Source organism: Drepanopeziza brunnea (genome assembly GCF_022702325.1).
Source record: "Drepanopeziza brunnea f. sp. 'multigermtubi' strain 214-2 chromosome Unknown ctg1, whole genome shotgun sequence".
NCBI classification, from domain to species: Eukaryota; Fungi; Ascomycota; class Leotiomycetes; order Helotiales; family Drepanopezizaceae; genus Drepanopeziza; species Drepanopeziza brunnea.
The window spans coordinates 2,375,609-2,387,203 of record NW_027094064.1 but is presented as its reverse complement, the minus strand read 5'-3'; the positions used below and the strand labels follow the sequence as shown (position 1 = coordinate 2,387,203).

Genomic DNA, 11,595 nt, shown 5'->3' with positions numbered 1-11,595 from the left:
CTAGCACGTGCACGGCCTTCCGCCGCCAAGAGTCTTATCAAGTGAGGTCATGTGTGTTCCCGTTATCGGGGAAGGTGAAGCAGTCTGCTCCTCAGATATTTCACATTCTTTCGCAAGTACAGTAATTTTCAATCTTTGATAAACGATCCTTTGCCTTTCCTACTTGCGTTGTACAGTTATCGCATTCGCATTCGCATCACACCACGGCGCTACCAACCTAATCGACTCGAATCGCCCTCCAAGCCTCTCAAGCAGTTCATCTCGACGCCACGCCGTTCGCCGTTTGACGTTCGACGTAGACTACCAACCAACCCCCCCTCTACCGCTGCGTTAATCTTGTTCTCCTTCTTATCGTTGGGTCTTTAGATCGGACCTTCATCTCGATTGTAATAGTCATGGACTATACCGGTGAAAGTCGTGAAGCGCAGCACTTGTGTGTTCTAGTTCACGGGTACGATATGATACCCATCTTATACCCTGCCCTACCCTCCCTTGCCTGTACGGCCTAGGTTCACGCGCTGATGGGAGTCAACTATCAACAGCTTATGGGGCAACCCAAATCATTTGCAGGTGATGGCAGCATCCCTTCGCGAGAAGCACCCCAAAGAAAGCCTACATATCCTCGTCGCCAAACGCAACAGCGGAAATTTTACCTACGATGGAATTGAGCGTGGTGGCGAGCGCGTCTGCCAGGAGAGTACGTAACTAGGGAGCTCCTCATGATGTCTTTCTTCTCGACTCCCGAATATTTTGGTGTAGAGGCAAAGGCAATTGCTGACTACCCTCGTGTCGTGCAGTCGAGGAGGAGATCGAGAAGTTGGCAGAGGCTGGACAAGAAATCACCAGAATCTCCCTTGTTGGGTATTCCCTAGGAGGGCTGGTCGCCCGGTACGCTGTTGGCTTACTTGATAGCAAAGGATTTTTCAAGAGCATCAAGCCGGTAGTAGGTTTGCCCCGAAGCACGCCAAAGAAGAGATCAGATGGGAGTCAAGGGCAGTGTCCAGGTCCTCTGAGGTCATATATACAAACTCGCCAGAACTTATGCTGATTTTGGTAGAACTTCACCACCTTTGCTACCCCTCATTTGGGTGTTCGAAGCCCTCTCAGAGGCTGGCACAACCATGTTTGGAACGTGCTCGGGGCACGAACACTCTCAGCCTCTGGTCGGCAACTGTTCACTATAGACAAGTTCAGAGAGACGGGCATGCCATTGTTGGAGGTTCTTGCAGACCCCAAGTCCATCTTCATCAAAGGATTGGCAAAGTTCGAGCGCCGAACTCTCTACACAAACATCGTCAACGATCGAAGCGCGGTTTACTATACCACAGGAATCTCGAAAACAGATCCGTTCACCAATATAGACAAGGTCAAGGTCAACTACTTGAAGGGGTATGAAGATGTTATCCTTGATCCAGACGCGCCCGTTGCCCCCCTTGACCCCCAAGAGAACGATTCAAGTTTCTATGGCACCTTGATCCGAGGCAGCCAAACCACAATCGGTCGCTTGCCGCTGCTGATTACCATGATCTTCCTCATTCCTATCGGGGCTGTTATCTTTTTAACCAATTCTGGCTTTCAGTCTTTCCGGAGCAGCCGAAGAATCCAGCTGCATGAGCGTGGTCTTGCTGGCAACTACAGAGTCCCACTTCTCACGGGGATGAGAGAGGCAGTCGAGGATGTCTATGAGAATCTGAACAGTGCCCAGAGCAACGAGTATCTGGTGGCAGGAACCGAAGAAGAGGCGGCCCTGTCAGAGCCGGGCTCGCATGTTCTGGAGAGAGCCCCAGCAATCCTTGGAAATCACAAATCTGATGCTGTCGGCGGCGGCAAAGAAAAAGCCAGTCTTCAGCACGACATTCCGATCCTGGCTCTTGCACCGTATCAATTCCGCATGATTCAAGCTCTGGACTCACTAGGCTGGCGCAAGTACCCTGTCTACATCCACAAATGCACTCATTCGCACGCGGCAATTATCGTTCGAGTTCCTGAAAAACCCAGTCTTCAAGAAGGTCACGTAGTATTTCGCCACTGGCTCGACGAGGAATTCATCTTGTAGTCCTTTGGCCACGTTGGATTTGACAGTAGCCGGAGAGTAAGACTACTGGGTATCCAGGTGATTGGTGAGATGAAATTTGCATTTTGTATTCGGCGGTGGGATTCCAGCCCTGAGTATGTTTTAAATATCATATTTTGCTTTGAACGACTGGCGTTATTTCATGAGCGGCTTTCATGTTTTCCTTTCCTTCCCGGTCAGGTCAGTTGATGAGGTTGCAGGTGTAAAATAGCAAATCTAAGCTAGATACCCTGACGCACAATTTCCCTTTCAAGATGTCCAGAGCGCAACGGGAGGTTCTTGAACCAAGTCTCAGCGTCCAGGGGTTCGTTGCTTACGAATCACGAATGTCCCTTCCACATTGGCATCGAAGAATTAAGGACTCCGTCGATCAACGTAAGCTAGCTCTTGGGGCCCAGCTGCGCTTAGTCTAGAAACCGGCACCTAAACAAGTCTTCCTCGACTACTCGTTGTTGATCCCTAAGTGGACCTCCTCTAATAACGGCGTCGTCATTTGCAAATAAATGCCTTACTTGAAAACAAGTAGAATGACGGCCCTAGCTAGATCAGCTAGCTATGTTGTAACTGTCCCGTGCCCATCGTCAAAGGTAGGGTCCGGCCAAGATATTCGATTGAAAGAAAGTACTCGCTCACGAGGTTGGGCATTTCTGCTTACTCGGACATTTTTAACTGGAAGCGTCGCTCGTGATAAAGAGGTAGATAGATAAATTCTTTGCCGGACTGGATGGGTTAATCTATCGCAACTACCTACGTAGCAGAAACAGGAAACGGTAAACTCGCTTACGGGGTCAGACCACATCCAGCACAACAGTGATCAATTAGAAGGGTAAGTCGGAACCGAGTAAGTAGGTAGTCACGAAAATAAATACCAGCAAGTTTGAGGTGGTCGCATTCATTACGAGCGACCACTTAAATTACATCTACTATGGTTCGCATGGAAATTGGATCGGGGCACAAGAATTGACATTCCTGCAAAGCTAGCATACATATGGTATCAAAAGGTTGAAATCCGGCATGAGCCAGCCGACGACTCTTTCGATCTGAAGAAGCGCCATAACCATCTTGATGTGCAAAAGGGAGAAGGAGGATGGAGGAGAGACAGCGCAGAGTGAGATATACAGAAATAACAGACGCCATGATATGAGAAGCTCAAGAACATGATCCGAGAAAGGCCAGAACACGGCAAGGATGTAGCGTCCATAGTTCTCCGCCAATCATGGCTTTCGAGACTCGACAAAGAGCACGCGTGAGACGAGTGGGATTCCACTGCGGAACTCTGAATTCGTTGAGGTTGCAGAATCAGAAAAAACAGAATTTCGCTCAAGCACCACCTCCACCACCCGAATTTTTACCCTTCTTGGCCTTCTTTGACTTTGGGGCTTTTGGCTCGGGGAGGGGGGGCTGCTTGGCCTTCTTCTTCTTCTTCTTCTTCTTCTTCAGCGGTTTTCTCTCTGAATTCATGTTCTTTGGAGGGATGAGCTTCCGGTCATCCTTCGGGAAATGGATTCCTTTATCTGAATTCGGCCCCTGCATGTTGAATTTAAAGCTGCCTCGAGCGGGATGGTTCTTCTGCACGCTTGGTCGAATGAAAGACTCATCATCGTCTATGTCTTCGTCGATCATGATAGGATCATTCACCCGGCCAGTTCTGGGAGCTTTGGACGGAATGGAGTAGTCCATAACAGCAGACAGCGCACTGGTTTTACTTGTGGAATCGATATACTTCAAAAGGTTGGGTTTCGACCATGTCACCCCGCCTGAGTATATCGGACCTCGTTGCAGAGCGCAATCTGGTCCCAGATGATCGCCTCCACAATTGTAACAATTGGAGGGGATATGCTGTACCTTCAATATGTTCTGGGAATTGGCGTCGAAGCTGCGCCAGACCTGATGGCAACGAGTTTCGAGATGGTCCGATGAGCCACAGATGTCGCAGGACATCTCAGATCGTGGAAGAGATAATTTCTCTGGGCATTTATCTGGTTGATGGCCTACCTCTCGGCATTTCGAGCATCGCTTCTTCTTGGGGCATGTAGAGTCCGAATGGAGGCCGACACCACAGGTGGAACATCTCATGTATGGGCAAGTAGAGTTGTTGTGTCCGATCCTCGAACAAGCAAGACAATGCTGAATGGTCAGGCTCTTTGAGGGGAAATATTTTTGTTGGAGAAACAGTTGAACCTTCTTCAAGTCCAAATCGGTATCTTCGACGGTTGTAGTTATCTCGCCCATCGCAATGTCTACTTCGTTACTAGCATTCTCTGCGTTGAATTTTGTTTCAAGAACGGCTATGGCTGTGTGTACGGGTGGCAGCAATGCATCAACACCAGGTCTTGCCGAAACTTCAACTACTGCTGTGCTCTTTGGAGCTGGTTCTTCCCCTGTAATCAGAGAATTTGCAAGGACTTTTGCAGCCTTCGAAGGTTTGGCAGTTGTGAGACATGTATTCAACACAGGGCCAAAAGGGGGAGAAGTCATATGCGAGTAGAATACATTTACGTACGTCCCAAAGGCTCCCTTCAGTTCTCGATCGGTTAAAGAAGCACCGGGGTGTCTCTTCAAGAAAAGTGAAGCGAAAATCTCGAATGAGAACTCGTCGACTCTGAAAGGCTTCCCAACTGGATCGAACACTTCCGACAAGATGTATTTCCCCTCCCTAGATACATATTCTGGGACTTTAGGTGGTTGTCGGGGATATAAGGTAAGGCCCTTTGATATCTTGGACTTGATCTCACGTTGGGTTTCGGGTAGAGGAAAGTCGGTCGCAATTGCCGCTTCAGCCAAGCGAGTAGCATCGAGGTAATCAGTCAATTTGTCTCTCAATTGATCGGACTGCGAAGTGGCTGGATGAGCCGTAGTACCGACATTGACTGCAACTTTTTGCAACTTTTTGCGCCCGTGTCTCTTGATTGGCGGTGGCGCAGGGTGAGATGGCAAATTTTGGATAGCCTTTCGTGAGTCGTTGGTCACGGCGGGATTCCCGTATGCATCTTCCAAAGAATTTGGTAGTTCCCGAGAGACCATGGTAACGGCGCTACGCGGGGCTTCCTTTGAGCTTGGGTTGGAATCTGTGAACAGTGCCTTCAGGTACCGGCCTTTCTCTTCTCCAGTCAGATTTGCCTCTTGGTCTGTGCTTAGCTTTTGAAATGGTTCAAAAGATCGAGGTACTGCTTTCAGGCTCGGGTCAGGCGGAGGGGAATGAGCTGCAGTTTGTGCGGCACTGTTCTCAGTAGAGAAACCATGACCATTGCCCACAAAGCTGGAAAGTGACAGCGCTTGCGCCCCAGGTGCCCGAGTCTTCTCGGCCTCATCTTGCAGTTGTGTAGAGACGGATGCTTGTCCCGCAGGGGCTGGTTGTTGACTGCTGCCGACCTCACAGTCTGCAGGTACGGGTACCTCAGAAGATGAAGCGATACCAGCCAACAGACCTTGCCTTACGGGAGAAAGTTCCTGACGATCCTTAAGACGCTTGCGCGATCTTTCATGATCAGGTACTTTATAGGCATCGTCGTCTGCAGCAGAACCCTGCAGAGTCCGCTTTCTACCAGTAAGCTGTGTTCTCGAGTCCTCCGTGTCGTGGTCGGTAGGTGCTGCCGGGCCAGACTGTGGAAATTGCAGGTTTGGCTCGATGGCGGTCTCGTTCAATGCGATGTCGCTGCCGTGGGTCGCAGGCTGACCCTGCGCATAGCCCAGTGAAGCATTGACGGGCTGTTGTTGCGAATCTGCCATCGCTGATTAACGGTTTACTGGCTGCCCGTCTGCCATCGATCTGTAGAAGGGAGAAGATAGGGTGAGAGAGCCTACAAAGTTAGCCCGAGGTGGAGGGAACGGAGAACCTTGTTCTGATTGAACAATTGCATGAGCATACACTCGCTGAGCGAGAATTTCTACTCGTGGATCCGCACCAAATGGCTGGATCCCGACCGGCAATTCTGTTGTTGATGTTGGTGTTGATGTTGTTGTTTATTTTTATTGCGGGCTGGGGAGGAGAGGAAGTGAATATGATGGAGGCCGTATTTTTTTGTGGCACGGCGGGGCGTCATCCGGCATACGTACGTAATCACGTGAGTAGCTCTGCACCTCCTCCAGTCTGATCTCCAACTCCAACATAACACAACCTCAACAACAGATCACGGCGGGCAGGCATTCGTCTTCATTTACATCCAGCTCCATCTCCTTCTGCTTCTGCTTCTGCTTCTGCTTCTGCGTCTTCTTTCCGCCTCCGTCGCCGTCTCCATCGCCGTCCCCGTCCCCTTCTCCTTCTCAGCCCCGACCTCTACGAGCAGCAGATCCACTGGTGAGTCGCCTTCGCCCCATCAACCCCTTCTCTCCCTCGGACGGACGAGCCCCCACCCCCAGCCGGGCATCTCTGGGCACACGTGCTCTCCCATACAAATCCCATCCAGACAACTACGGATTTCTTATACGTTTGAACAGCTGGCTGATAAGCTGGTCTATTTCTCGCAGGATTGCGAAGAAGCGTCTCACGGCTGGTCCCACCCCCACGGTGCTTACGACTCGAACTACACAGCCGTCCACAGCGGAAGACACGCTCCAGAGAGAGCCCCCGACCTTCATCATTCCTCCCTCACCCTCCCCCACCGCCAAACTGTCTTCCCCAATCTTCCTCCCTCGTACCGTCTCCTACGACGCAACCTCGAAGCCTCCACGTCCGAGCGGTCCGTACAGAGCAATGAGCGAACAAAAGGTCGGCAGAAGGCGGCGGTCCAGCAGTCTTCTATACCAGGAACCGCCAGAGACGATGGAGCATATGAGTGACCAGGCAGCTCTGCCGAACCAGAATGCCAATTGGGTAAACGCAAAGGGTTAGTGATCTCCAGAACCCTGTGGTCGGAAACGTCGAGGATCTCGGAAGCTACGTTTCTAGCCTCAGGACGACCCATATTCGGGCCAGCATTGCTGACTTGCACATGCTCCCAGGTGCTTGGACAATACACCTAGTGATCATCGTTTCGCTCAAAGTTCTTTTCGACATAATTCCTGGAGTATCGCAAGAGACATCCTGGACATTGACCAACATTTCTTACATGTTTGGCTCATTCCTCATGTTTCACTGGGTTCGGGGTGTCCCCTTCGAGTTCAACGCTGGCGCGTACGACAATCTCAACATGTGGGAGCAAATTGACAATGGAGCCCAGTACACTCCTGCGAAAAAGTTCCTCCTCAGTGTTCCGATTGTGCTATTTCTCCTGAGCACTCATTATACCCATTATGATCTCACGTATTTCACCATCAACTTTCTGGCTGTACTGGGGGTCGTGATACCAAAACTACCATACGTATGTCCCCAATTCATACCTTGCTGGGTACTTACTAATGCCAACGACAGAGTCACCGCACGAGGGTAGGCTTGTTCTCTGGGGCGCCAGAAGATAGATAGCATATGGACGGATCAATGCATAGCGTTTGTACGATATCTTGAGGCTTGCCGTTGATTCTAGATAATTGCAAGGGACCCTAACATGAGTTAAGACTGTCGACGAGTGATGTACTTAGAAACGGAAGAAGACCCGGTCTTGGCTACATCAAGTAAAGCGTTTGGAGATAACCAACGGTCTACTGCGGATCTTTCCCCAAAGCCCTGCAGCATTCGAGTGTATGCATCTAGAAGAAGTCGGAAGATGGCACTCGTTTTGGACAGTCAAGCATGCGTTCCCGGAGTAGGAGAACCACGATGCACAAGTGCGCAACAGTTGCCAGGACGTGGTTTTGATTCTATCGAATTTCTCTCAAGATGGCCTTGCTTCTAGCTACCTGGGGGCAATGGTTTTTGAGATATCGCAATATATTTCGCCCGGCCATAGCCACACCATGGGCGTGTGGTTCCAACATCACCAACGGTCTACAAGGTGATGAGATGCTCTTCTTCTATTAAGCCTCAACCAAGGCGAAATTGTCCCGTCAACGAGAGTGTCAAGTCTGCTCTCTCTCCTATTCTGCTCTCCCTCATGAACCCGTCTCGGTCGCCGGAATTTTTCTGCTCAGTCCTGGTGTGTGATAGTCAATATTGCCTTCAATCGCTCTTTTACACACGGCCACCAAGAAGCATTGGGTCAATGTCAAGCATTGCCCAGACAATCGCACCAAGCCATAGAGCAACAGCACGTGAGTACTGTAGCAGTACCGGTAGGCCCTTGCAAGGTCCCCGGATCTACCTTCTCCGCTTGCCCATACCACTTACAGTACTGCCCATGAGACACCATCCCCGGCGCTGAGGTCCCCTACCGTCCCGGGCTCAAACTATAAGTGAGACAGGCAGACAGACTACCGAGGCTGGTACTGGTACTGGCGCTCTATCCTCTTTATTTATACGGAGCGAAGCTTCTTCGAGAAAGCGCTCATACGATATTTTCGGTATCCAGCGATTGTGTATGGTCAATTGGGGCTTTTGGAAAGGGGTCACATGGCGTTGAGTGATAGGGGGGCTATAGTGTATTTTGATTGCTGATCTTTTGGTTTCGTCCTGATTTGGTTTTCCCTTTAGTAAATATCTTCTAGCTGCATAGGTGAGTTTGGATTTCTCTTCTTTGCGTTGCTCGTCAATAAGTCCAGCGTGGGATCATAACACTTGAGCTCTTTGATTAATAATCCACCAGACTTGTAATCACTCATGATAACATGACACAAACTCATGATAAAATGACAAAAGATGGAATCTTCCACAGGTCATAAAAGCCAACCAAGCTCTTATGGTTTCTGGGCTTTGGATTTGATTGAGAATATTGAAAACACTGATGGTACTAAAGTCATGATCAATTTGATAACGAGTACAATTTTCTTTAGTGAGAGGGTGATACACTAATACCGTCGACAAGGGAAGTAGGATAAGCGAAGGATCTCGGAACTAAAGGAAAGCGCGCGCGCACAAAGGCATGGAAGTCATCGCTTGATCATCAGTTGTGCAACTGAAACTATCATCTTCGACTTCGTGCCCTTCACTCACAACGTCTTGAATCCTCTCCAGGCAAACCCACTTAGTGTTCCTAGCCTTCGGCTTCACCACCCTCTCCTCTGTGGGCTTCATCCCCGTCTCGGACGTCTCGTCATGCTCGCCTTCCCCAGGCTCATGGGATCCTGCCCATTCCTCTCCCCGGAGCTTTCTGCTGGAGGAGTCTCACCTCGAAACTGGCGCCGCTTGACACAGCGCTCGCACAGAGCGCCCTCGATGCGGGAAACTCCGTTGACGGTATTCTCCCAGCAGCCACTGGCCGACTCCATGGAGATTCCTCTCGCGCAGCGAGTCTCTACCTTCTTCGATCCCCAATGGTTGCAGCTGACGTACCAAGTCTCGGTCATCCAGCACATCTTTGCAAGCTTTTGGTTGGGAATCGATCGGTTTGGTGGTTCTGAGGAGCACACCACTTCCCGCGACGGGTATCTTATATGGCTCCATGCCTTTGTTTTTGGGATTCTGTTCTGCTCTTTGGGTCTGGTTGTTCATGGAGAAACATGCGCTGTGGCAGGCCGGTTGAGAGACCGCGGTGATGAGAAATTGTTGTTGGGTGAGGCCATACAAAGGCATTATAGACGAGATCCTTTGTCAACTTGACAAAGATGTTCAGGGAGGAGATGTTGAAGGGACATTGTTCTTTTTATTGTTCTGCAGACTTGTTTGTTCTGGACATTGGCAGTGCAGGTGCTGCGTTTGTTTTGTGTGAAGTGGTGTAACTGATCTCAGTCCTAGACCTGCGTATCGTCGCAGTCTTTTTGCTTTCCAGATCTTAGGACCGTGGGTGAAGCATAAAGGGCCTGATATGCTCCTCCCTAGAGGAATGCTACAGAAGTATGCCAATATCCTGGTCTTGGTGTTCAGTGCAGTTCAATCCCAGAAACAACCTGTTTATTCAGGAGCCGCTTCAAAGCTCAATAAAGGAAGGATTGCTGGGTCCCTGCATTACCATCAACGATCCTTTCCTTGACAAGTAAACCTTCATCATGATCTAGAGCTCAGTTGTTAAAGGATAACAGCTCCCTGACCGACTAGTCTAGATCCGAATGCAAGCTATGCCATGCAAGTTCCAGCCTCGGCATTGAAGCCATCTCAACGTACCAAAAGGACTTCTTTTGACCAAAGCATATTCGGCTATCTATAACACCTTGTATGCTCAAAATAAAGCCAGCACTAATGCCAAATCCATATCTGATCCCAAAAGCGCAAGGTGTCTGCCTCTCGACAAGCCTCGTTACCAGACTCCTTGACTTCACAAAAGACCTCTGGGCAGCAGCCCCATATTGCAGTTCACGCTACTCAGCTTCTCGATCATCTAGCATCCCACGATTTTCCGGCAATCCCAGGAGATCCACGGGAAAGAGGAGACATTTTCGAGACAGACAGCCTCACATCCTTACGCTTCTGGATGTTTGGAGAGAGAAATCACAGAGCAGGACACGGGATGTCTTGATCTCCAATAATGTAACACAGGCTACCTAGTGCAGTGATTAGCGCGTCTGCCTTCGGTTTGAAGATGCAGGAAACGCGGGTTCGAATCCTGCGGAAGGCACTACCCAACCTTTATTTTTGGTCTCCCGTTCTGCTTCCCTTTGTTTACTTGCTGCTGATGATCGACACCCCGACGTGCATATTGATTGGATGAATACAGAGTAGGTGGAAAAAGAGAGAGAGAGAGAGAGAGAAAAAGACATGTCGAATGGCAGAGTTATGCACCGCAACAGAACTGCCGGACCTTTTCCGGGCACAAGCAAGCCAGGAGGACTCTTCGACGTCTCTATCCAGAGACTGCATTCGCAATAAAAGAAGATCAAACAAACAAACGACATCTCTCTGTCTCTACACTCGGCCGGGCGTCAGTTCTGTTTCCCTTTCCCCATCCCCGCAACGCTCTATTCTAACCGCTTCCCCTTCTCCCCTTTTGTCAACACGGCCAGATTCTCTCTCTTCCAGATCGACAACAATAGTGCCGCCTAATATCCGGCATCACCACGAGGCCAACGGTCGCTACGATCCTCAGAAAGCCCTGTCCGTCAGGACACCGCTGAGTCGGCGCGAGCCAACCGCAGCAGCAACCCTCGTCTGTGCGGCAGGCAGCCTTGCAAAACCTGGAAACACTGCGAATGCGCGGTTGTAGACACCTCATACATATACATATATATATATATATATATATATATATATATATATAAATATATAAATAAAATAGTATCAAGTGCCCACCCAAGTCACCTCACGCATCATTCGCGCTCCTTAAGCTGGTGATTCACCCTAGGCTCGCGCTCGCCGCACCACCGTTGGATCCCAACCCAACTCATCCCAACTCATCCCATCCTACCCCGCCGTCGCTGCAAACCTCACCTGGTGCATACAGCCATGCGATACCGCCCTTCCGTCCCGTCCCGCAGAGCTAGTCATGCTCAGGCCCCGAGGCAGAAAATCCTTGAAAAAAAAAAAAAAAAAAAAAAAAAAAAAAAAAAAAAAAACATCCGAACAGCAGAGAGACGAACGCCAAGACCCCGCTTGTTTTGTTTACGTACTCGCTTAACTA

At 49.9% G+C, this 11,595-nt stretch overlaps 4 protein-coding genes across 4 annotated transcripts; 2 read left to right on the top strand and 2 right to left on the bottom strand.

The window, feature by feature from the left end:
- Positions 1 to 395: 395 nt before the first annotated feature.
- Positions 396 to 2,056, top strand: L3040_000457 (uncharacterized protein; the record flags this gene model as incomplete). Its single annotated transcript, XM_007292419.1, has 4 exons — positions 396 to 451; positions 543 to 697; positions 798 to 943; positions 1,058 to 2,056. 4 exons carry the CDS (start codon positions 396 to 398, stop codon positions 2,054 to 2,056), a joined length of 1,356 nt encoding a protein of 451 aa, XP_007292481.1.
- A 1,338-nt stretch (positions 2,057 to 3,394) lies between these two features.
- On the bottom strand, positions 3,395 to 5,803 carry L3040_000456 (uncharacterized protein; the record flags this gene model as incomplete). Its single annotated transcript, XM_007292420.1, has 1 exon — positions 3,395 to 5,803. One exon carries the CDS (start codon positions 5,801 to 5,803, stop codon positions 3,395 to 3,397), a length of 2,409 nt encoding a protein of 802 aa, XP_007292482.1.
- A 179-nt stretch (positions 5,804 to 5,982) lies between these two features.
- L3040_000455 (uncharacterized protein) lies at positions 5,983 to 7,475 on the top strand (the record flags this gene model as incomplete). Its single annotated transcript, XM_066155164.1, has 5 exons — positions 5,983 to 6,017; positions 6,342 to 6,371; positions 6,542 to 6,900; positions 7,016 to 7,374; positions 7,425 to 7,475. The coding sequence occupies 5 exons, from the start codon at positions 5,983 to 5,985 to the stop codon at positions 7,473 to 7,475; spliced, it is 834 nt and encodes a 277-aa protein (XP_066013212.1).
- A 1,640-nt stretch (positions 7,476 to 9,115) lies between these two features.
- Positions 9,116 to 9,400, bottom strand: L3040_000454 (uncharacterized protein; the record flags this gene model as incomplete). Its single annotated transcript, XM_066155163.1, has 1 exon — positions 9,116 to 9,400. The coding sequence occupies one exon, from the start codon at positions 9,398 to 9,400 to the stop codon at positions 9,116 to 9,118; it is 285 nt and encodes a 94-aa protein (XP_066013211.1).
- Between the last annotated feature and the right edge of the window lie 2,195 nt (positions 9,401 to 11,595).